This window comes from Engraulis encrasicolus, chromosome 14 (genome assembly GCF_034702125.1).
Source record: "Engraulis encrasicolus isolate BLACKSEA-1 chromosome 14, IST_EnEncr_1.0, whole genome shotgun sequence".
Lineage (NCBI taxonomy): Eukaryota > Metazoa > Chordata > Actinopteri > Clupeiformes > Engraulidae > Engraulis > Engraulis encrasicolus.
The window spans coordinates 37,608,995-37,635,351 of NC_085870.1; the positions used below are offsets into that span (position 1 = coordinate 37,608,995).

Consider the following 26,357-nt stretch of genomic DNA (forward strand, 5'->3'; position numbering starts at 1 on the left):
CCCCCTGCAGATCAATAAAGTAACTCTACTCTACTCTTCTCTACTCCTGTGATATGTATTGAAACAAGGTCAACAGGCCTACATTGCATGCAAAACTTTCCAGAAAACAAGCTGTGTGTGGTGGTGCTGTGACACACTGCACTTAAAGGAGCACTCCTGCCAATTTCAATATGCTGTCGTATTGCTCACGTTACCCTTGACTTGTCAGTACCCGGTGATGCTGCATTTTTTGGCTCAGCCCTTTCGGAGATATGAGTTATTCTAATGGGGGCAGTTTTTGTTTTCATTTTAAAAAATCTTAACATAGGCCTACTCCAAATATTTTCCCAAAAGGTATCGCTGTTTGCTAGTTGCCTATTGATGTTGCATAACCTTTTGGATGTTTTTGGGAATAAATAAAACAGTTTTTTTATGTGAACAAACACCTGCCCCCATTACAATGACCAGGATCTCAGAAAAGGCTGAAAAAAAACTCAGGTATTACTGACAAGTCCAGGGTAGTGAGAGCATTACAACTGCATGTTGAAATTGGCTGGAGTTATCCTTTAATATGCTGCATTTAGAGGACAACACTGCAGGCTCAACTCCGGGTGGGGACATTTCCCAACCCTACCCCTTGTCTCTCTCCCCACCACCTCCTGTCTTCTCTCTACTGTCCCATCCAATAATAAAAGCACAAAAGACACAAAAATACTATAACAAAAAAAAGCTAACCGGTTTCTGAGCAACCAACTGACTGACATAGCAACAAACAGAGTCACTACATACAAAGATTTTAAAACTAACTCAACCATTTATGGTACAGTTCAAAATTATACAGTATATGACTGTAGACCAGGATGAGCAAGATGAGCAAAAGATATGGTGCTAGTGAAAAGAACCTACTGTAATAGTGCCCAACTGTGTCTAAAGAATACACAGTGTCAGATGTAAAGGAATACTATATGTGTGAAAATTAAATTCCTACTGTGTGTGTAATCACCTCGTGCTTTTCTTGATAAGGCCAAAACTTTGGCTTCCAGCCATGGAAGCTGCAGGCCACTTCTGAAGATAATCCATCTTAAGATGTGGGGAATCTCAGTCATGGCACTGGTGTAATATTACTGCCACCTTTCCAGTGCTGCATTTTTATTTATCTGTTAAGACATGGCCCCTGTTGTATATTTGCTTTTACCAGACTGACAAAGACCAAGTCGTAATGTACTGTAGTACTAAAAGGCCATGTGTAATGTTAAAGGTAGGAAAGTCTTTTCAACTGGCGGAACGTCGCACGTTATGAGGCAGATAAACATTTCTGTGAGTAAGTGTCAGTCTGTTCACACAGTTGGTTCACACTACCCTACTATCCTCGATGCAGGAGGATCAGTAGTGAATGGAAATGCATGTCCTCATCCATGACTGGACATGACTCTTGCAGCTGATGTTGCTTTTGATCTTACTGTCTGAAATCTATTGACAACACTGTTGCACCTTGTGTGTGTGTTTGGTTCATAAAGACTTTTGTTATCCATCGTCCATCTTCAAAGACGTAATCATGGGATAAATAGACATGTATTTCCTCAAATAATAGCAAGGGCTACTATTAACAAAGAATGAGTTTCACCCAGTCTACAAGTAGGGGCAGACTACAATAGTTTAATACAAAATAAAATTGTTATAGATAAAGACAATGGCTGTGGTGTTAAGAAGCTAAGAGGCTTTTATTTATTTAAAAAAAATAGGTAGGCTGCTATCAGAGGTCAGGCTAAATTGAGGAAATACGGTATCATAGTCTTAAACTGTCAATGTGAGAGTGTCACAGACAGAACAGCTATAACTTTATCTTTCAAATTTAGTCAGATCCGCAGCCCTTGCATATATGGAAAGTTTGTTTGCCCCCTCAACAATGGTGACAAAATGATCCATCCAGTATGTGCATGTTTTCTTTCTCTCTCTCTCTCTCTCTCTCTCTCTCTCTCTCTCTCTCTCTCTCTCTCTCTCTCTCTCTCTCTCTCTCTCTTTGCACTAATTAGGCAATACCAACAGGCCATAACCAGACATTTTCAAATACTGAGGTCAAATACTGTGTGCTGTACTGTATACTGTACATTTACAATGCTTCAAACACTTCAGTCAAACTCTTAAGTTTATTTTCAATAATCATTGCCTTGAGGATAAATGGGGGTGGCGTATACAATTTATCATTGTTGATCATATATCTATTTTCATCATAAATAAATTTTACATTACTGAAAAAAATGACCTCCACATGACCACTGTGTCCTCAATGGTAGGCCTAGTTACAGCCATGAATACCAAGTAGTTCTTTGAAAGGCAAAATGTTCTTTAAAAACAGGTTTAAAGTAACAGGTAACCATAATACTACTGTACTGTGGGTTGGTTTTATACAGAAGATAATCGAGTGTTACCTCTCTCCTGTTCATCCAGCCTTTCTTGGAGTCTGGCGATTCTTCTTGTAGCTCCAAGCTAGCATGCATGAGTGAATCAGATGACACCACCTACAATTCGCCTGTAAGTATCACATTTAAAAAGTAACTTAGGTCTTAGTTGGTTGATTGTAAATCCTCAGCTTGATGCACTGCAGAGCATGTGTATGTTGAAAAACTGCTACTTCAACTAATATCTCCAAAAATATATCTCCAAACATCCACTTCTTGTTTGGAGAGTTACCTGTTGTGCTGCTGAAGTGGGTAAAACAAATCCACAAATATCTCTGCAATCCTTTATTTCATTACACACCTTTTTAAATGAGCTTCTGGGCAGAAGAAGTGAAATATTGTTGGTGCAAATTTGGAAGATTTTGGAAAGTCTGGGACTGTTTTTTAAGTAGAGTTTTGAGTTGTATCTAACTAAGACAAAAATGGCTGGTGGGAAGGGGAACAAAGAAAGAGGGGAGAAAGACAACGATCAAACTATATCAATGGCACATGTACAATATCTGCTTGAACAACAAAAACTTTTTTTACAAAGAACTTTTATCACAGCAGGAAAGCAATTTTAAAACTTGTGTTAGCACCATTATGGAGTCATGCAATACAAGGATTGATGAGATGCTAAAAGACTTGCAAGACTTAAGAACAAGTTTACAATTCACACAAAAGGAGTTGGATGATCTCAAATCTGAAAATAAAGGAACTCAAGCCACCTGCAAATCACAAAGAGCAGATATTAATCGATTGGCTGAATCCATGCCGATACTGGATGAAAAATCTGACTTCCTCGACAGACAAGCAAGGAGAACAAACTTAATCATTGATGGAGTTCCGGAGGCAGAAAAAGAGAACAGTTTAGTCACTGAAAAAAGATTCTGGAAATTATCAAAGAGAAACTCAACCTGGACACAAAGACAACTGGAGTGGAACAAGCAATGCGAATTGGAGAGGTGAACATCTCTAGAGACGGCACTCAAGGCAGGCCACGTCCAGTCATCGTGAGATTTCATCGTACAAAGGACAGAGACATGGTGTTTAGGAATGCAAAAAAATTGAAGGAGAGGAGGATCTTCATAAACGAGGACTATCCAGAGGCTGTGAGACAAAGAAGGAAGGGACTTGTGCCCAAAATGAAAGAAGCCAGAGAGAGGGGGGACATTGCCTTTCTGCGCTACGACAAATTGATTATCCGGAAGGGACAGAAAAAAAGATTCTACAGACCAGTAATTGGATATGACCCTCCAGAAAAAAAGGAATTTTTGTTTTTAATGACACAAATGTTTTCTATTGCAGGGCTACCCAAAAAGGGGCTCAAGGTGGCTCACTTGAACATTTGCAGTTTGAGAAACAAAATCAATGACATTGAAGAACTCCTAACCTCAAACTCTGTTCACATTCTGGCTATCTCAGAGACTCATCTCGATGAGTCTTTTAGTAATGCTATGATGTCCATTTCAGGCGAGAGATAGAGAGATAGAAACTGTCATGGTGGTGGAGTAGCCTTTTATGTTCAAGATCATATTCCTGTTAAAGAAAGAGAAGACCTAGAACCAACTGACATTGAAATAAGGTGGTTGCAAATCCATTTACCTTATCAAAAAGATATATTGATTGGTTGTTGCTACAGACCTCCTAGTGCAAATATTGGCTATATGGATAAAGTCAATAGTATGCTCGATCATGTATATGACTTAAACATGGAGGTCATCCTAACAGGTGACCTGAATGTAGATTGGCTATTTCCACATTGTCCGTTAAAACAGGGGCTCATGACATAGCCAATTCATGTACAGTAGTTTTAAACAGATGATGAAGCAGCCAACTAGAATAAGCATGAACAAAAGAGGCATCACGACATCGTCATGTATTGACCATATGTATGTCAATAGAAAATAATTTTATTCGAAAGCCATTTCAGTTCCTGTAGACTACAGTGACCACAACTTAGTGACTACTGCAAGGAAGGGCAATGTACCAAAGGCTAAGCCAAGAGTCATTTTGACTAGGATCATGAAAATGTTTTCTGAGGAGGCTTTCTTAAATGACATTTGTAAGACAGACTGTTCAAGTGTACTCAAGGAGGAGGAACCAGATGCAGCATTAAATGTATTTATGTCCAAGTTTGTGCCTGTGATAGACCAGCATGCTCTGGTGAAAAAGATGACCGTAAGAACTTCTGGCGCACCTTGTATGGACGAAGAACTTAAACAACAGATGGCACTGAGGAATGAGGCAAAGGCAACAGCTAATAAGACGAGGATTGTAACTGATAGAAGAAAATATGAAGGGTTTATTTGCAAAACGGTGTATCTCCATTTTGTAGAATGTTGGGAAATTGACCTTTTGTATTGGGCTTTCCATTGAATTGCATTGCAAAATGCATTTTATATAGGTTACAAAATTATGTTCTCAAAATATTTGAATGGTAAGAATTCACGCATAGGTGATAGGCCCTCTGAACAGTCATTTTCAATAATAAAATGCAAAAGTAAAAAAATGGAGATACACCGTTTTGCAAATAAATCCTTCATATTGTAAACTAAGAAACTCTGTCAATAAACTCAATCTGAAGAAAAAGAAAGCACACTTGACTTCACAGTTAATAAAATTTAGCAGTGATGGGAAAAAACTATGGAAAACGTTGAATAGTATGTTAGGGAATAAAACACCAACACAACCAACATTCATTGAGAATGATGGGACATTCATCACAAACCCAATAAAAATTGCCAATCACCTAAATAATTATTTTCATAACAAAGTGGCTAAACTAAGGAGAGAGCAATTATCAGGGGGCAGTCATGACTCCAACCTTATGATAAGGCTACTAATTAATGAGCAATCGTGTAGCTTTCCGTTTGCCAAAGTGGAGGAAGATACAGTAAGCAAGTGAATTACTTCTTGTTGCAAGGACCAGCAAGCAGGTATTGGCAACGTAGATGGTAATTTTCTGAAAATGGCAGTGAGTTACATCTCCCAGCCCATTTGCCACATATTTAATGTTAGCTTAAAGAGTTGCATTTTTTCCCAAGCCTGGAAGGAAGCAAAAAATTATACCACTACCTAAAGATAAAAAGAAAACTTTTACTCCACCAAATAGCAGACTAATAAGTTTGCTTCCAGCACTTAGTAAAATATTTGAGAAAATTGTTTTTAATCAAATTCAGCATTATTTTTCTGAGAATAATTTGTTAACAATATTTGTTTCAACATGCCTACAGAAAAGGATTTTCAACATGTACAGCTTTAACCCAAATGACTGATGACTGGCTGCGAGAAATTGATAACAAAAAAATCTGTGGTGCTGTCCTTTTAGATTTTACTGCAGCATTTGATGTCATTGATCATGGACTGTTGCTTCAAAAGTTTGAGAGGTATGGTTTTAAACTGTCAGCACTACATTGGTTAAATAGCTATCTGAAAAATAGATCCCAAAAGGTATATTTTAATGGTAGTTTCTCAAGCAGTGTGAATGTAGATTGTGGGGTGCCACAAGGCAGCTGTTTGGGCATGGCCATGGTAGTCAAGTGCTTATCACAAAGAAATGTCTATTACTAAGATACCCCAAACTCTGCCTACCCAATGCAAAGGAGTGTGCTCAAGTTTGGTAAGAGAAATTGGAATAACGCTGAGAGACGGAAGTTGCTCGTTATCACCAACTAGCTGCAGTACCATCACAGACAAGTGGAAAATGAGTGGGTTTCAAAAGAGCTGCCTGCAATAATATTTTCTTTCTTGTTGTAGAACTTTTTGCCCTGAAATATTGACATTCAATTCGAAGCTAGTCCTAAAAAGAACTCTGCTAAGGGCAAAGACTATGGAAGTCTACAAGAACAATCATAAGCTTGTTTCATGGGAAACAGGTGTCACAGTTGAGCCCTCTACCATTGACCTCTATACAGACATATAGGGGGTGAAAATGCCGCCACTCCTGTTCAGTCATGGTCTTACTCTAAAATGTATTTATTTAGCCAATTTCACTACAGAAAAATGCATGATTTGGTATAAACCACAATCACTGAAGAGATTGTTTCAGAAATAGTATTTTACGTGGAAATTAAGTAAATCTCATCTATACATCTCTATTTATTTCAAGCGACGTTCACCCCAGACGCCATTTTTTATTTCGGAGCAACTGTTTCAAGGAAGTTACTATGGGTATGACCCCTCTAGATACTGGAGCCTCTATGCTAAGGGGGCGTCAAAAATACTGAATCAGAGCAAGATATCGCAAAATACGCCCACTCAATGCAAAAGCGTGTGCTCAAGTTGGGTCTCCTAAGGGGCCGTTGTCCCCTACTTCTTCTTCTCTTTTTGAGGTGTTTGCGCAAGACGTGCGTTACCGCCATCTACAGCGCTAAGGGGACTTCATTGATTCTTAACCTCAGGACTCCGAAGGTCCCCTAACCGAAGGTCTCATAAAGGGGCGTTCACCCGACATAAAGTGGATACCGGAAAAGAAACAGAATGACGCTTCTTGTTAGATCCACCTTCTTTGGGGGCGTTGTTCCCTCCTTCTTCTTCTCTTTCTGTGGCATTTGGTGAGAGCTTGCATAAGATGTGCACTATCGCCATCTACAGTGCAAAGGGAATTCCATTTATTCTCAAACTAAAGGGCACTTCTCAAAGCCTAGTGTTGCTAGGATGAGTAACGCCCATTTTCACGTTATCGCGACTGGCTAAGTACTGTTCCAAAGTGAAGCATGCTTCAAAATCTACCAAGTCAAGCTCTTGGTTCGTAAGGCTACACTTTATGCATCCTTGCTGAGACAAAATACCCAGAATTTCAGCCTTGTCTTGCGAATGTATGACTCCAAGGCTGTGGGACTACCAAGGCAAGGACTCTAGCTTTGATAAGTGCCCAAAGTCTCCAAAGGTTTCCTAACCGAAGGTCTGCTAAAGGGACATTCACCTAATAGCACATGGGTCCAGGAAACATACAGGCTTGATGTATCTTACCTGATACCTCACCTGATTCGCCTCAAGTGCTCTCAATTAGCAAAATAACTCTCCTTGCTCCTGATTGGTAAGTTTCAGATTTGGCATCTTTTCAAATGTTCTTTGTTCCCAACTCTGACTGCTCGCTCCTTCACAATCAAAGACGCTACAGAGGAGACAGTTCACTGACGGAAAACCAGGGGACTCAACAGGGAGCCATACCGCCAAATATAATCCAGAACCATTCAATAAAGAAATTGCATTCATTATTTCATGTCTTGTCTTTCTTGAACAATGGAACTGAACTTTGGCATTAAGGGTGCACTGTGTAATATTTTAGTAGTTTATTTCCAGAATTCATGCTGCCCATTCACAAGTGTTACTTTTTAACAAATACTTTAGTTACCACCACCATCAAATTCTAAATATTCATTATGACTGGGAATATTGCATTTTTCATACAGGAAAAGGGGGATCTTCTCCATTTTTAGCTGCGGAAATTGATGTACTTTGCTCATAGTAGTAAATATTGGTTTATCACTTAGTAAATATTCATGAAAAGATCATATTTGGCAATAAGCAGCACAGTTTCAATGAGCAGGGTATTTGCAGTACCTACTCTGGCCACATCCTACACAGTGCACCTTTCACCAAATTTGATGGTAATACTTTACACGCTGTTTCAAAATGCATATATAGCAGCTGTCATAAAGTGCACATAAAGCAGACTGATTTATATAACTTAACTCCACATTCATAATAAACCTTTCATGAATGTGGAAGGCGGAACAAAAATAAGTTGTCAGAGTAAAAGTAGCAGTACCAAAGCAGTATAGCTGATTTTGTTCCAAACCTATCATATCACATCTGATTAAATGAGCTAGGCCAGTGCAAAAAAAGACATATCAAGCAAATCATGTTCTTTTTAGTTAAGTGTCAAGGTTATTAACAAACATGAAATTGTATATCTGCAGTATTTTGCTTTTTACATATACACCATTCAGAAACTAAAATATCAACAAACTAAGTTATTCAGGAAACCTGCACATAATATTACAGCAAACGTAAGCTTATCAACTTTCTAAACCTTTGCAAAGTTGGACATTCTCAGTAGCCGAACATTAGAATTCATCTGCTGAGGTCACATTCTATAAAATTATGTTATAAATTATATTATATTATAAATTATATGTAAAATAAAAATGTTTTGCTTACAATTTTCTCTCTTTTTGGCACTGGTCTAGGTCTTTGAGACAGAGGTGATATGGCAAAAATGAGAATGCTGCTTTGCGACCTTGTCGCTAAGTTAGTTACTAAGTAATCTCTCAATAATGTTGTCCAGGCCTTGGCCACAGCTCAAGTGGCTAAGTCACCTTACTGTTACATTTGGGATCCGGGTTTGATTCCTGCCCAAGGTCATTTCTTAATCCTCTCTGTCTCTATGTCGTTGCTTTCCTGCCTCCTGTAAAGCCGTCCTATCCAATAAAAGCAAGGAAAGCCCAAAAGTATCTTTGAAAAATATAAACCTGTGGCCTACATGTACAATACATCCGGAAAGTATTCACAGCGCTTCACTTTTTCCACATTTTATTACGTTACAGCCTTATTCCAAATTGTATCCTGCTGCTGAAAAACATCCACATAACATGATTCTGCTTCCACCACACTTGAATGTAGGGATGGTATTGACCTCGTGATGAGCAGTGCCTGGTTCCCTCCAAACAAGACGCCTGGTATTCACACTGCGAACTGTCAAGAAAACTTTTTTTTTAAGTGAAAGGCACAAGGCAACCTGTCTGGAATGTGGAAGGACTCTCAGACCATGAGAAACAAAACGATCTGGTCCGATGAGACAAAGATTGAACTCTTTGGTGTGAATGCCAGGTATCATGTTTGGTGGAAACCAGGCACTGCTCATCACGAGGCCAATACCATCCCTACAGTCAAGCATGGTGGTGGCAGCATCATGCTATGGGGCTGTTTTTCAGCAGCAGGAACTGGCAGACTAGTCAGGATAGAGGGAAAGATTAATTCAGCAATGTACAGAGACATCTTGGATGAGAACCTGCCCCAGTCCAGAGCGCTCTTGACCTCAGACTAGGGCAACGGTTCATTTTTCAGCAGGACAACAATCCCAAGCACACGATCTCAAAAGAGTGGCTTCAGGACCTCTGTGTAAATGTCCTGGAGTGGGCCAGCCAGAGCCCAGACTTGAATTCAATTGAACATCTCTGGAGAGATCTGAAAATGGCTGTGCACAGACCCCCATGCAGCCTGATAGAGCTTGAGAGGTACTGCAAAGAAGAATGAGCAAAACTGCCTTACGATAGGTTTCCCAAGCTTGTGGCATCATATCCAGAAACACTTGAGGCTGTAGTTGCTACCAAAGGTGGGTCTACAAAGTATTAAGCGAAGGCTGTGAATACTTACGTATGTAAATATGATTTCTTTGTTTTTTAATTTTAATACATTTTCAAAAACTCTCAAGAACTCTATTTTTTCACATGATCATAATGGGGTGTTAATGTTATATATTGAGGCCAGAGATTAATTTAATACAATTTCGAATAAGGCTGTAACATAATCAAATGTGGAAAAAGTGAAGCGCTGTAAATACTTTCCGGATGCACTGTATTTCTAAACATACTTTCAGGTTTCATTTAAAAATGCTAACTGCTCGTGAATGTTGACCAATAGTTGCCAACTTGAACACTTTGTCAAGCTAGGGCAAGAAAAGAACAACAATTGCAACAGTGTTGTTCATTGTTTTTTTTGTAGTTTATTTGGACATTCTTATTGATTTTTACATACGCATGAGAGATAGTAATAATGTACAGACAACAATAACCATATTAAGTTCATGGTAACTATATTCAAAAGTAAATGGTAAAATTCGAAAGGGATATTACCATATTCAGGTAACCATCACAATCCATAGGGGATTGCCGATCTCACTGCAATACCATGCAAGAAATGAAGTACTACCACCCATCTCTATGGACCCGAGGGACATTCATTTTGCCTTAGTCGGGAACTACCCTTCTACACAGAAAAAAGTGTCATTAAATGACCAAATGATAACAGCAACGTAGGCACGTGAACATAATAAAAGCCATGAACAATTTCTGGACACAAGTGTAAAAAAAGATAATTGAGGAAACACAGCATAGCAAACTATAGCACACATAATCAAGTAAATATCCACACCGTGTAGCCCCTTAATGCACGCCGTACCTCCAGTGGCACGCTGTAATAGTCATTGAAATTTTACTACCATAGCACTATAATACTAGTACACAACACAGGCCCTTTAGTAATGCACTACGACTTGGTCATTGCCATACTGGTAACAACAAATGTATAAAGCCGTGTCTTAAGGGGTTAATAAAGTGGAAATAAATTTGGTCTATCTCTAAGGTCTGTTCGGACAGGCTTCAAATTTGAAATTGTTGTAACATCACTCTATCCGTTATGTGAGAAAGGTAGGAAGATAAAGAAAAAGACAGAAAAACAAAAGTGGCTTTATCGAACAAAAGGAGGTGAGCGTGTAGTTTAAGACCATAAATGGATTTATTAAGAGATCACATTACATGACGTCTTGTTGTTGTCTGGTTGTTGTAAGTCAGGGATGAGCAACTGGAGGCCCGGGGGCCACACGCGGCCCGCCACCTCACTCAGTGCGGCCCGTAGATAAAACATAACTGAAAATAAACCACTAGTGAATCAGTTTGTTGTAATTACTGTATGTAATTATCTGTTGGCTGATGAAGAACTCTCCTATTCCTTCCAAACAATACCCATGGGTGCCGCTAGGGCGGGAAAGGTGTTACAGATTCTAAGGGCCCAAGCACTGACAGCACTGACAGGGGTCCTTAAGGGGGCCCAAAATTCAAATCTTTCATGGGGCACAACATCTCTGGCAGCGCCCGTGCAGTGACCGTCCAACTGCACCTCGCACTCTGCGAGTCGCTATCAGATCCGTGGTCATGTGGCCCTCCGATAGTGGTGATGGGAAAATGTGGCCCTCCTTATTATGAAAGTTGCCCATCCCTGTTGTAAGTTCACTCTTTACTCCTCCTGAAATGGGCACAACAATGAGAAGATATCAGCAAAAATATATTTTTGAGGTTTTGTTTGTAATTTATTTTATGACTTGTCACATTGTTTGTATGTGTAGTTTTGTATCCTATTCTGTTTTCCTCATGGGGTGAGTGTAGGTGTGTAGAAAATGATTTTTGGACTGCTGAACTATGTGCTGCCCAACTCAATGTACTGCATTGAGCACTGCATATGCCTTTTTTCAATTCCAAGCTGTCCTTTACCATTTTAGTGAGAGGCTACCAAAGAGTGGTTCACTTACGCTAGCCTAGCACCAGCGATCTCTGGAATTACACGGATTCCTTGGAATTGGAAAAAAAAGTATCTCCACATGTCTACAAGACTCTGGCTAACCAGGAAATAGGGTCCAAGTGTCGCTTGAAAAAAAAAAATATATATTCTATTTTTGTATTCAGTAAGCTAAACCAGTAAAATGTATAATTTGCACTAACCACTTTGCTTTTTCAGCCTCTACATCTACATACATTCCACATACTTTATTATATCAATAAATTTTGCTTGAACTTGAACACTTGGTCTCAGTTGCTTTTATTCATTGTGTGTGCCAGTACATGATGATGTTTTAGAGGTGAAACCAGTATCGTCATTGGGCATACTGACATTGTTAATAAAAGCCTCTCTACTTGATGAGGGGGAACATTAAAACATAGCTAATATCATGGCAAAATACTGTTTAATATTTATTTTAGTAGTTATTATATACTGTGTCTCTTACCTTTCCCTCACGGGTCTTGGCCCTCATCTTGGCAACCTGGGACTCAGCAATGTCAGCACGCTCTGCAGCCTCCTCAAGCTCATGCTGCAGCTTCCTCAACTTGCCCACGTGAATGTTGGCCGCCTCCTCCTGTGAAAGTAATTACAGATTATTAATTTTTTTTTAAATTATTTTCATGTTAAATTAGCTGACATTATTTGGATGGATATTGGATGTCTGAACTTACAGCATCCTCAGCCTGTTTCTTGTAAGCCTTGTTTTTCACGGTCAGTTTCTCCACCATTTCCTGAAGCCTGTCGACGTTCTTCTTGTCTTCCTCAGTCTGTACAATGTAGGACATGCTGTGAAGTTTTGGCAAGTGGATTTCTTAAACAATGTGTATTTTCTGCCTTACTCTTTTACACTTTCTTACCTGGTACGTGAGCTCCTTGACCTTCCTCTCGTATTTGCGGACTCCTTTCACGGCCTCAGCTCCACGTTTTTGTTCAGCCTCAACCTCAGACTCCAACTCACGCACCTGTATATTATACCGTAAATCTGAGTCAAATGAAGCTGACCATGGAAACCATACCATTATGTCACAATTATTGAAACATTTGCAAATCGCTTCAGAAATTGCAAAATACCCTTGTCTCCAATTTCTGGAGTGCTTTCTTTCCACCCTGGAGGGCTGTGTTCTCCGCTTCATCCAGGCGGTGCTGCAGATCTTTAACACTGGTCTCCAAATTTTTCTTCAGCCTCTCCAGGTGAGCATTGGTGTCCTGCTCCTTCTTCAGTTCGTCAGACATTGTGGAAGCCTACAAATTAGAAAAATTGCATTTGTCAGACAAGTAATTTTAATTGTTTGATATAATGAGGGTTTATTTCTACAAAAAAGTATGGTAACACTTTATTTTAGTGTTACATCTATTAGCACTAATACAATGTTAATGCCTGCATAAGTAACTTGTAAGGCATGTTCTCAGCACAAGCTAAGGCCTACTAGCTTTTTACTATGGTTACATTGGTAATGAATCCCTTATTGTGCATGAACAAGACATTTGCGAATACATGCCTAACAAATGTTTGATTTTGCTTAGTACATGCCTTACAAGTTACTCAGACAAGCACATTGTATGTATTAGTGCTAATAGATGTAATACTAAAATAAAGTGTTACCAAAAGTATCTTTCACTCACATCACCGGCAGCCTTCTTGGCCTTCTCATCGGCAGCTCTGGCCATCTGGATGGTTTCATCAACTTCTCCCTGAACTGCAACAAGGTCACTTTCCAGCTTCTTTTTGGTGTTGACCAGATTGGTGTTCTGTGTAGATGTTGGTTTCATTAGATTTTGGCTGTCATCAATAAGGCACTAAAGGAGATGTCACACAGAACAATAATGTTTTTCGTTTGATTTACCTGTGAATGCAGTAGTCCCACACGCTCACTGGCATCCACCAACTCTTGCTCTGCCACCTTGCGAGCTCTCTCAGTCTGCTCCAGAGCACCTCTCAGCTCCTCGATCTCAGCTTGCATAAGGCCATTCCTGCGCTCCACCATGGCAACCTGCTCCTTCATATCTTCTTGTGCTCTGATAGCTTCCTCCAGGTGAACGTTGGCATCCTATTTCAAAACCATTTGTTTACTGTTAGCTTTATTTGTATTAGCTGGGTGTATATTTTTTGTTATGAGATGAGCCATGTGATTCCAGAGATGATCTAAATGAATTAAAGAATCTTTGGTGATACCTTGAGCTGTCCTTGAACAGTCCTAAGTCCTTTCTGAGCCTCAGCAGCCTGTCGGTTGGCATGGCCAAGTTGAATTTCCATCTCATTGAGGTCTCCCTCCATCTTCTTCTTGATTCTCAGGGCATCATTTCTGGCTCTGACCTCAGAGTCCAGATTGCTCTGCATGGAGTCAATCACCCTCTGGTTGTTTCTCTTGACCTGTTCTGCTTCTTCAGCCTTCTCAGTCAGCTTCCTGTCAATCTCACTCTTGACCTGGTTGAGCTCAAGTTGAACACGAAGAATCTTGGACTCCTCATGCTCAAGGGTGCCCTAATTCATGGGAAGTTTTACTGTATTACTTTTTCATGTTCAGAAATAATATAGAACTCAAATCATTTCCACATAGTCTTGTCTAGTGACAATCAGTACCTCAGCCTCTTCTAAAGCAGTCTGGATTTCAGCCTTCTCAGTCTCGAGGGTCTTCTTAGTCTTCTCCAGCTCATGAATGGTCTTGCCAGACTCACCAAGTTGTTCAGTCATGTCAGAGATCTCCTCTATTAAATAAATAATCATTCATTCATCAGGCAATTATAAACCTAGTTTCAGTAATCTGTTTCCTGTTGTGTCTACGTATATTTTGCATAACTGTACAATTTTTAAACACAAGTAATATAATATAAAGGTTATCATACGTTGCAAGTTCTTATTCTCCCTCTTCAAGGTCTCCAGCTGATCCAGAGACTCCTCATAGGAGTTCTTCATCTTGAAGAGCTCAGTGTTGAGAGAGCGACCATCTTTCTGAACTCCATCAAGTTCAGTCTGGCCCTCTTCATACTTTTGCTTCCATTCTGCCAGGACCTGGTTTGACCAAAAACATCTTTTTAGAGATAAACTTTACAATGAGGAAGCTCATACAATGCTCTTTGTTGAGTTTCACTCACTTTGTCAAAGTTCCTCTGCTTCTTATCAAGATTGGAAGCCAGTGCATTTGCCTTCTCCACATCAACCATGAGGTCCTCTACTTCACCCTGGAGTCTCTGCTTGGTTTTCTCCAGAGAGGCACACTTGGAGTTCAAAGACTCAATAACCTCCTCAGCATCTTGCAGGCGCTGGGCAAGCTTTTTCCTGCAAAGAATATGACCACGATCATGAGGAAATGTAATGTCTCAAAATATCCACACACAAAAAAAAACAGTAAAACATGTATTCACAATTTTTTTTTTTTACCTCCGCCAAGGAGGTAATGTTTTCGTTGGTAATGTTGGTTTGTTGGTTTGTTTGTCTGTCTGTGTCTGTCTGTCTGTCTGTCTGTCTGTTTGTTTGTTTGTTTGTCAGCAGGATAACTCAAAAACTCTAGCCTAGCGCAGCCAGACCCGTACAGCAAAAAGCTGTACCAGGGTCTAGGAGGGCTGGGCGGCAGTGTGGGCGGGATAAACGGTTGCTTCAGCACTCAACGTCACGCAATTGGATGGCAAACAACCAATCCCCACACACTTCTGTGTAACGTCACATCTGTCTTCCACAACGTACACGCCCCTTTGTAGGTGAAGCGGCAACTTCGAGCCGTCGTAGCAGTGAATGCGTGTGATGACCACAGCCACAAACAAGTTTCCTAATAAATCGTGTTTTCACTTATACAGTTCAAAAATGCATCGTTTTCAACCACATGGCCCTCCTTGATCAATCAGCGAAATGTCGAGCAATTTGGGGCTTGTTAAATGGTTATATTTATGATTGTTGTCAACATGGCATGTTCGGTGTTAGCTAGCTAGCTGTATACCCATAACTAATACATGGCTAGCCGCTAGCTCGGTAGACTAGGTGTCATTCCCATCTATTTAGTAAGCGACTTACAGACTTTCAAAGCTCCCAAATGTCTCGTTTTTAATGACATGGATCTTATTAGAATTTGGGGCAGGCATATAATACAAGGCTGGATACCTAGCTCTGTTATTGACGACAGGTTAGCTAGCCACTAGCGAGGGCCTCTTTGTAGGTGAAGCGGCAACTTCCAGCCGTCGTAGCAGTGAATTCGTGTGATGACCACAGCCACAAACAAGTTTCCTAATAAATCGTGTTTTCACTTATACAGTTCAAAAATGCCTCGTTTTCAACCACATGGCCCTCCTTGATCAATCAGCGAAATGTCGAGCAATTTGGGGCTTGTTAAATGGTTATATTTATGATTGTTGTCAACATGGCATGTTCGGTGTTAGCTAGCTAGCTGTATACCCATAACTTTCCCTGATTGTCGCTCCCAACGCAGGACGCTCCCCGGTCAGCTCGCTCCCACTAGCCAGAGTATCGATCCCACCGCCATATAGCGGAGCTAGTTATCTTTTTGATGTTAGTTTTTTGTTTCAAACCCTAGTTTTTTGTTTCTAACCCTAACCTAACCCTAACCTGGATACCTAGCTCTGTGTTGTTGACGACAGGTTAGCTAGCCACTAGCTTGGTAGACTCGGTGTCATTCCCATCTATTTAGTAAGCTACTCAAAGACTTTCAAAGCTCCCAAATGTCTCGTTTTTAATGGCATGTGTCTTATTAGAAATTGTGGCAGCAATTTCATTCTACACCTACAGTAGTGGTCTGATAATAGCGTGTGACTATCTGGTTCTGTAAAATGCTCAACTTAGCTTACCGAGCTAGTTTAAAACATCGAATGATCAAATGGTAATGTGTTGAGATCTATTTGTGTCCGATAAGTTCATGGTGTATTATTACATCAATCCATGTCAGCCACGAAATGTATTATCATCCAGGCTTTTTAAATTAAGTAAACACTTTCGTGCTGTACGTAGCACGGACGGACACCATGCTTCTTCTTAGAAAGTTTCCTGTTTACTAGGTAGCCCGGCCCCCCTCGCGATTTGATTGGCCCTGTCATCGGATAACTTTCAGCCTCGCAAAACGGCCGGGGTCCGCTAGACTGCCCCCGGGAGCAAATTCAATTTGCGGTCGCTAGGGGCGTCTAGATTTCTAGGCTACAAAAACTCATGAACGGATTTGGATGAAACTTTGTGGAGTTGTTGGAAATGACCAAAGGAACAAGTGATTAAAATGTTGGTGGTGATTCGGATTCTTCACCATTGCTAGCCTACAAATCTAGGCGCCCCTAGTGACTGCAAATTGATTTCACATTCCAGCTTCTAACTCCACAAAAAGGCTTAAAATAAAAAATATGGCGTAACATAGTCAATGTTCCTTGGCGGAGGTCTGCACTCTCAAAGTTCCTCTAGTTCTACCATGTTATCTTACTTGGCCTCCTCCAGCTCCTCGGTGCGTTGGACAGCGTCAGTCTCATATTTGGCCCTCCAGGTAGCCACCTCACTGTTGGCCTTGGACATTCCACGCTGCAGCTCACCCTTGGCCTCCTGCTCCTCCTCAAACTGCTCTCTGAGCAGGTCACAGTCATGACGAGCTGATTGGATACTATGAGCCAGGGCATTCTTGGCCTTTAAAGAAATGTTTTAAAGTATTGGTTTGATAATGATACAACGCAACAGTATGGATTTGATCTTTTAGAACAGTGATTCCCAACCTGGTGTACTTGTACAAATAGGGGTAAGCAAGCACACTGTAGGGGCTAAGTTAAAAAAAAAAAAAGCAATAATAACAAATGTATATGGACCAATTTAACATTAGAATGGCGGAAGAGATATAGAGCAGGCAGGAGTCGGGGGGTACTCATGATATGCCAAAAAAAAGTCTTAAGGGGGTACGTTAGACAAAAAAAGTTGGGGAAAACTGTTTTAGAAGAATTTACCTTCACTTCCTCGTCCAGCAGTCTCTTCAGCTCATCAATCTGCTGAGTGGAAGCTTGCTTGGTTCTGGACAGTTGAGAGACAAGAGCTTCTTTTTCCTCCAGTTGGTGGCTCATCTCAGCTGTAAATTAGAATATATTTGTTTTTAAATATTTTTTGTAGATAAAGCAGTGTACATCTTGCTACTGTAGCACTGCAGTTGTATGTACATTGTGTGTCTTTTTGTAAATAAACTAAAAGGACCTTTTCACTCACTATTTTCACTTTGAAGTCTTGCTCTCTGGGTAGATAATTCAGTCACCTCATGAACGTGTTCCTCATTCTTGGACTTAATCTCAATCATCATCTCCTCCAGGGCACGGCAGTGCTTCTCAAAATTAGTCTAGACACAGTAAAAAAAAAAATAGCAGTGTTAATAACGTAGCACCTTAATGCACACCATACCTCCAGTGGCATGCTGTAATAGTCATTGAAATGTAACTACTGTAATAGTCATTGAAATGTAACTATCATAGCACTACAATACTATGACACAACACAGGCCCTTTAGTAATGCACCACGACTTGGTCATTACCATACTGGTAACAACAAATGTATAAAGCCGCGTCTTAAGGGGTTAAAGAGTTTAAATGAACTCTTTTTCAGATAGCATTTGGTCCCACTCAAAATATTTTCTTTGGGCAGTGTAACATTTTCAGAGTTAATTCTAATAAACAATGTGTAAATATTAAGAGTCATAGAGTTGCAATCACCGTAGCCACCTGCAGAATTGTACACTTACTTTTAGTTTGACTTACAGTGTTGTATACTTATTACCGTATTGGCCCGAATATAAGACGTGTTTTTTGTTATAAAAATAGTACTCTAAAAAGGGGGGTCGTCTTATTTCCGCGCGCTAGAGAAAAAAGTTTAATTGAAATTTTTTTTTTTTTTTAACTTAACCTGAATGCGGCCATTAGCCTATGCTTCACAACAATGCCACAAAACTCAATAATGGATGGGTTAAGAGATTGTTTTGTCCATATCAAATTTGCAGATGCTTGTTTCGTTATGACTGTTGCACCGCACGTCTATCAACTGTCAATGTCAACGCGATGCGGACAACAGTGCAAGGGGAAAAACACAAGTCAATCGCGGCTCGTTGCTCTGCTTTTATTTGTGTTTGGTTTTACAGTCTCATCAGGAAAGCTTTGGTCGTTCTCTCTGGTCAGCCGACAACACCACTAGAAACTAAAGAAATGAAGGGTGATTTGACGAACAATCTGTAGGCTAAGTTTTGGATGCTGTCATCAGCCAATCAATGGTCATCTGTGTGTGCGCGAGAAAGCGGCGCCTTTGACAAGCGGTGCCTTTGACGATATGCCTCGCAACGATGCAACAACACAGAATAATGGTTAGGGCAAGAGATTGTCTTGTTCATATAAAATCACTAGGAGTTTTACCCTTGGTACGAAATGAATATCAATCGGACTTTTAATGTCAACGTGGTCCTGATAGGCAACGTGGTCCTGATTTGGTCACGTTCGGTTTCTACAGTCCAACGGAAAACTTTGGATGCATAAAATGAACGGCGATTTGGCGAGACGGCTGCTGGTTAGATATTGCTGTCAACTAAGCATTTCGCAAAATCTGTGCATTGCACAATAGATTGCCTATCTCTACTGGACTGGTTGCCTGGCTGGCGCAGACTAATGCTCTGAGTGTAGGCTATGTTGCGTCGCACTTTAAACAGGCGGGCCCTGTAGGTGCCTATTGGCGCTTGACAGGTGAAGTGAGTAAAGAAAGGAAAAGGATATGAGTAGCCATCTGTGGTCTTATATCATGGAAATTCCATGAAAATTATATTGTGAAATTTGTTCTTTGTAAAAAGCCTCAGATTTTCCAACAAATTAAAAACTGCATTTTGAGAAAGGTTTCCAATGTGAAACAAAATTAAGTCTTCAAAAAACTTTTTTCCCCAAAACATGAGCCTGAAAATGGGGGGTCGTCTTAGGGCTGCACAATTAATCGAAAAATAATCAAAATCGTGATAAAATAGTGAAATCGAACTCATGATTTTAATCGTGGCAATAGTGACCTACTTTTGAGAGCGTCCTTGAAGCCAGAACATACTGACAGGCTGGTGTTTCTGGCCAGAAATCTGTCCACTTAAGTTTCATGCTATTGCCTTTACATAATTATTACAATTCATTTTATTTTGCTCATCCCGTATATAATTAATTCTTGGTTATATTTCATCTAGTTATATATTTTTTTAAAAATCTGCAAAAAAATCAATAATCGTGATTAATAATCGTGATTATGATTTTGACCAAAATAATCGTGATTATGATTTTTTCCATAATCGTGCAGCCCTAGGTCGTCTTATAATCAGGATCGTCTTATATTCGGGCTAATACGGTATTACCTTTGCTTTAGAAACACCCTCCAAGTTACTGGAGAGGTCATCGATCTCCAACTTGTATTCAGCCTTCTCCTTCTCCAGCTTTGCTTTCTGCTTCTGAAGGTTCTCGATTTGCTCTGCCACTTCAGCCATATTGTCGGCTTGCTTTTTGCGAAGAGCAGCAGTAGTAGCTTCATGATGTACTGTGGACTCCTCAAGATCATGACGCAGTTTCTGGAACTCAGCATCACGCTTCTTGTTCATCTCAATCTGAGCAGCAGTGGCCCCACCAGCCTCCTCAAGCCTCTCGCTGATCTCCTCAAGTTCCCTGGCCAGATCTATTCTCTGCTTCTCAGTCTTAGCCCGAGCAGCATGCTCAGCTCCAATTTCCTCTTCAAGTTCCTCAATACGGGCCTGATTAAAAAACAAAAATAATTCTTTGTTCAGTATTTGTAAAGGTATCCTTTGTGAGGATATCGTGAACACCTCACTGCTATATCTGTCCCATGATCACTTTGAACTAAATTAAGTTTTAGAAATTATTGTGATGTGTTCTGATGCATTACCATAAGTTCTTTGATCTTCTTTTGAAGTTGAGCTCCAGTTGACTGCTCATCTTCAATCTTACTAAGATTATTACCCATCTCCAAGTCCCTCCTGTCAAAGAAATTTTAGAAAATGATGCAGAGAGGAATTAGTTATTTGTATAGGGTGTTTTTAAAACATTTTTATCAAATACGTTTTTTTAATTTTTCATCAAATATGTCATACTTTTTAAGTTTTTCTTCAAGCTGGTGCTTGTCATTCTCCAGATCCATCATGGATTCCAGAGCCAGTTTCAGGTCACCCTCAAACTTCCTCTTGGCTCTTTCAAGATCCATGCGGAACTTCTTCTCTTGCTCCAGTGAACCTTCCAGCTTTTATTAAATGAATATGAAAAATGTTTACAATAAGTTACCACAAGAAACTAAGAGAACTATTTTCTTTTATTTAAGATTTAATTTTTATTTGTTGCTCATTGTCTGTGTATGATTGATTGAAATTCTGACATCTAGTTCCCCTTTACTTACATCCTCCACTTGCTGTTCAAGTTTGGTCTTTGATTTTGTCAGACTGTTGACTTTGTCCTCTTCTGCTTGGAGGTCATCGAGAGTCTGCTGGTGTGCATCTTGGAGGGCTTTCTTCTCTTTATCCATCTTAGCATTATCCTCCAGCTGATTGGCCATCTCCTCGTTAAGGTTTTTAACCTAAAGATATCATTACAGGGTTTTAGCTTATGTTCCTTTTCTCGCATTATCACTTAAATGGATGTTTCACCAAAACAACAATTACCTTGTTTTCTATGGCATGCTTCTCCTTCTCCAGTTTGGCCATGTTAAGCCCCATGTCGTCCATGTCTTTCTTCACCTCTGCGAGCTCATCCTCAAGTTTCCTCCTCCTACCAGTGAGCTCAGCATTGAGCTCTTCTTCTTCCTCCAGCCTCTCGGTTACCTCTTTGAGTTTGGTCTCCATCTGGATTTTACTCTTAATAAGTCCCTCACATCTCTCCTCAGCGTCTGTGAGACTCTCAGATTCCTGGTGTGAAACACAGAACATTTTATGAATTCCATTTTCAATTTTAAGACATTCTCAGAAAATTTGAAATCATCACTTTAATATTCATATTACTGTAAGACATCCACTGTAGTTACTTTTAACCGAAGCGGGTTGATTCATCCATTAGCTTTTCATCTGCTAGAGCAGTCGTTTCGTCTTCAGGGAGCAGTAGTTTCGTCCAAAGCTATCCTCTTGGGCAGCAGAGATTGTGTATCTCCACTTTTTTGTATACCTGTATTTGTTATTATAGCCTAAAGTGTAAGCATATGCAACTAGGCTACTTAAAACATCGTTTGTGTGTCTTGCTCATACTGTAGCCTACACAACGTTTTCCGACATTCACTATTTGCGTCCTTCACGTGAAGGGAAGAATTGCGATGCACACAGTTGACAGACAGCGAGCGAGCAAGAGACAGACAGACATAGAGTGGCCAATTACCTTTTGGTAAAGTATCCAGTGCTCACGAAATGTTATTAGGCCTATTTGCTGTCATAGAAATACTTTCATAATGTCTGTCACTTCCATGACTCTGTGTAACAAGCAGCACTATGTCCGAGGTGAGAGGGCAAAACAAGCGGAGCTTGTATTAGGCTACAGATGTCCACATCGGCCACAGACTTTTCTTCACTTTAACTTTGTCTTTGTAAAAGCTTGTGGTGACCAAAGCTGAACCGGGCACTTTCGAGCATGCAGAGAGGGAGAGAGAGGTGGAAAGAGTAGCTGTAGCCTACAGACACGCCCTGTGTATCTGGCAGGTTGACTCACTGAAGGGCAAATTGTCATGATAAGAGTATTGATATTAACGCCTGTTTATGCCTGCCTTCTGAACAACTACTGTGAAGAAATGTGTATTCTCTGAAGGTGTCTTGTGTCGCTTTCAGCAAGCATTTCAGTGCCATGATTAAGCCTAGGGTACGTCATATTTTACTGATCCATTCCTTTGTGGACGCAATATTGTTTTAGACCTTCCCAGTTCGAAAAAACCCTTGTTTCATTCTTGTTCTTGAGTGGACTTATCTTTTGTAAAGAACACGCAATGTTCTTTTAACATCAAGATGGTTATTGAAAGTCCTCTGTAAAGTCGTTTAGGGCTGTTCAGACAACCATTAACGCTTGAGAGGGGGAGGGGGAGTGCTGCGAACTGAAATGGCTAATGGAGCGAACTGAAATATTTCATTCTTTCTATTTGGGGCAAAAGGCATGAACAAAATGTGTAGAAATTAATAACGAATATAATATAATATAATAAAATATAATAACAAATATACAAATGAAGAGTTCAGATGCAAAACCCCCTAACTCTATTTCTGAAGACCTGCGCTTCTATATTTTTAGAGAACCCCATTGTTGGTTTGGTTTACATTCATGTACTTGATAATACATGTAAATAGTTATATTACATAAATAAAATAAAAAATAGCAAATTTGATAGCTTTGTATTAAATAAAAATGAATAAAGGGTTTTTGCATCTGAACCAGGGGTGTCAAACATACGGCCCGCGGGCCACATCCGGCCTGCCAGAGGGTTCAATCTGGCCCGGGTGGATTTTTCTTTTTCAAAGAAACAACCGAAATGCGCAATTACGCCACTGGGGGCAAAATCGAGACCTGCATGACATTAACCCAATGGTCCACTCTCTCTCTTATACTGTATATGTAGTAAAGTGCACATTACACTTCTATTGTAAATGGTGAATTTGTACTGTGACAGGCATTTGATAAAGCTCATATATAGACCTCATATATAGAGATCAAATGTTAATACTTCTTATTCGTATTGTATTGGTTATAATTCAATAATAAATATAATTGTACTTGTATTGGTCCGTATTGAGCTGAAACGGGAAACGGGATGTTAAAATGCGTTAATATGCAGGAAATTACATGTAAGAAATACAAAATTTTCGGGGGGAAGACCTCCAGACCGCCCGCCAAAATGAACTGTCCCCTATTTTCTTCATTGACGGTTGGCAATGAATGAATGAAATCAGTGATTTTTTGCATAGTATTGCATTGCTTTCTACATATTCAACAGACTTTTAAGACATGCTGAAAAGATAACGCAATAGTACTGAAAACTAATCCTCAGCTTAAGGGTTTTTTTTGCGATGATGTTACTAATGCGGCCCGCTTGAGGTCCACATGGGTTGTATGCGGCCCCCTGACCAAAATGAGTTTGACACCCCTGATCTGAACTATTCAAATATACAAATATACGAATATACAAAATTGGAGATAGAGAGGTTTCTGCTGCTCAACAGGACAGCTTGGACGAAATGACTGCTCCCTGTGAATGAAACGACTGCATGGTAGACGGAACGACCGCTGCCGAAACGAATGGATGAATCAACCTGTTTCTCTTTAAACAGTAGCAGAATACTTACAGCTGATACTGCTAACTGCAAGTCATTCTTTTCTTGGACCAAGGAAACCATCTTCTGCTCAAGCTCCTTCTTCTTTGCAAGGGCGGTCTCCAGGTCACTCTTCATTTTGTCATAGTTCTCCTTCATTTCCTTCAGTTCTTTCTCAGTTTCCGCACTTTGCAGAAGAGGCTTGACTTTGAAATACAACTTCATCCATGGCCAGTGTTTCACATTCACGAATGAACGGATATTGTACTGGACAGTGTAGATAGCTTCTCTGTTTGGGGGAAAATATTATGTTCAGGAAAATGTGGGCAAATATTTGATACAGATCTGCTGTGAAGTACATCTGCATCTGCCGTCACCATCATTATAACCAAATACATAGGCCTATATATTATATCCATTATTATCTTTTAAGTCTGTGACGTTAGTATATTCCTTAAAGGTACACTGTGCAAGATTTTTAGTTGTTTACTTCCAGAATTCTTGCTACCCATTCACTAATGTTACCTTTTTCATGAATACTACTTACCACCACCATCAAATTCTTAGTATTCTTTATGACTGGAAAAATTGCACTGTCCATACATGAACATGGATCTTCTCCGTGGTCCGCCATTTTGAATTTCCAGAAATAGACATTTTTAGCTGCAAAAATGACTATGCTTGGGCCATACCAGAAAAGTTTAGTTTATTACTTAGTAACTTTCATGAAAAGATCAAATTTGGCAATAGGCAACACAGTTTCAATGAGCAGCATACAGTAGTTGCGGTAGGTCTACCTTTTTTGACCATTTCCTGCACAGTGTACCTTTAAAAGAGTCTTGCTCAGGGATGCAATAGGAATGTCAGTGAAAACTGACAATGAAGTTCATATCGTATCACTTCATAATCATCCTGCATTTTACCTCCTCTCCATCATCTTCACAAACTCCTTCCTCATGACGTAGCCCTTGCAGATAGCCTGAGTCATGGTCACCAGAGCTACCAGCTTTTCATCTCGCATCTCCTCAAGCTGACCCAGCAGACCAGCTTTGAAAAACACCTGCAAACATTTGTGTGGTTTAACACAAAAAAATCCAAATACGAAAACATTATTCATACATATTAAAAGATTAGGTCTTAAAAGATTAGGTCTCAGTTCATGTTCTTTACCTTAGTGCTCCCAAACATGTACTGAGTGTGGTCCACATTGATGGAGCCCAAGAGTTTCTCTGAAGCCTTCTTGTTGTCAATGAACTGACCATCTGGGATGACGCTGGCATTCAAGACCTTGTATCTGAAAAATGTTCATTTTTAATTACGCTTCTTCTTTAAAAGGTGGTATCACAAACAATTTATTGTAGATGGAAAAAAACACGGCTATATTTGTCATTATGACAGTATATATTAGCCTGACAGGCACCTAAATGTTCATAGTGGGTTGCTTATATGTTATGTGTGTCCTTAATGTTCTGAATGTTTTGTATGAGTGAAGCTCACTTGACTGAAAATTAACTCTACCTTTGGGTATCAATAGAAGTTATCTAATCTAATCTGATATATTTCCGCTCAGCTCTGTGATCTCAAATGGGAGTCTGGAGGACGTTCAGATTTTCCCCGATTTCAAACTTAAATGCAGTAGAACAAAAGAGGATCTCAGAATGTTCAGAGATGTGACATAGTCAAACTTTAAACTTAGTGTAGAAGGGGGAAAATAAGGGAAACAAGACAGCTGTTTCAGAAACAATGACCGCTTGCATGGACTCAATCATCAACATTGATTCTGTAATTTTAACTGTATTTTCAAATCTGTTAGTACCGGTAGTTAAAGTGGCAGTTCATTAAAAATGTCTGACAAGTGTTTCCCCAATCACATGCAAGGATTTAAAAAAACACACACATTCGCCTATGGCATAGCTACAGATGAATGCTCGTGGAGCAAGGTGAAACCCATCCATCTTCAGAGAGTCATGCAAAGTATATATTGCCCCTGCCTTTCAGTTAGTGACAGAGAAGCATTTATTTGAAAATTAAAATAAGACTGTTTTATCACATGGGATTTGAAGACTTCTCAATGTGCAAAGTCACTGCAAAGCTAACCAAATCAGACACGTTCATTTACAGTACCTCTGTTTGAAATCAGCATAAAGAATTCTGCTGGGGAAGCCCTTTCTGCAGATTCTGATACCCTCCAGTACACCATTGCATCTCAGCTGGTGAAGCACCAGGTAGTTCTCCATCAGACCTGAACACGAGTATAAAAGATGAAGTTGTTGAACTCTGATTTACTAATGTGCTAATTACATGTGGTACTGATCAGCATGTTTTAGCTGGTAAAAAGTCATTCAAATG

The 26,357-nt window shown here is 39.8% G+C and overlaps 1 protein-coding gene across 1 annotated transcript in view; it reads right to left on the reverse strand.

The window, feature by feature from the left end:
* Positions 1-10,126: 10,126 nt before the first annotated feature.
* Positions 10,127-26,357, reverse strand: part of LOC134462562 (myosin heavy chain, fast skeletal muscle-like) — a 28,923-nt gene continuing 12,692 nt past the window's right edge. Inside the window, exons 18-40 of the mRNA XM_063215651.1 lie at positions 26,133-26,250; positions 25,179-25,302; positions 24,932-25,068; positions 24,042-24,297; positions 21,393-21,635; positions 21,131-21,307; positions 20,832-20,977; positions 20,627-20,717; positions 20,085-20,474; positions 17,932-18,058; positions 17,679-17,797; positions 17,171-17,367; positions 14,853-15,036; positions 14,604-14,769; positions 14,341-14,465; positions 13,933-14,241; positions 13,604-13,807; positions 13,383-13,508; positions 12,831-13,001; positions 12,617-12,721; positions 12,431-12,526; positions 12,205-12,333; positions 10,127-11,447 (exon numbers count right to left, since the gene is read on the reverse strand). Coding sequence (XP_063071721.1) covers positions 11,439-11,447; positions 12,205-12,333; positions 12,431-12,526; positions 12,617-12,721; positions 12,831-13,001; positions 13,383-13,508; positions 13,604-13,807; positions 13,933-14,241; positions 14,341-14,465; positions 14,604-14,769; positions 14,853-15,036; positions 17,171-17,367; positions 17,679-17,797; positions 17,932-18,058; positions 20,085-20,474; positions 20,627-20,717; positions 20,832-20,977; positions 21,131-21,307; positions 21,393-21,635; positions 24,042-24,297; positions 24,932-25,068; positions 25,179-25,302; positions 26,133-26,250 — 3,749 coding nt within the window. The 3' untranslated portion in view covers positions 10,127-11,438. The remainder of the gene's footprint in view (positions 11,448-12,204; positions 12,334-12,430; positions 12,527-12,616; positions 12,722-12,830; positions 13,002-13,382; positions 13,509-13,603; positions 13,808-13,932; positions 14,242-14,340; positions 14,466-14,603; positions 14,770-14,852; positions 15,037-17,170; positions 17,368-17,678; positions 17,798-17,931; positions 18,059-20,084; positions 20,475-20,626; positions 20,718-20,831; positions 20,978-21,130; positions 21,308-21,392; positions 21,636-24,041; positions 24,298-24,931; positions 25,069-25,178; positions 25,303-26,132; positions 26,251-26,357) is intronic.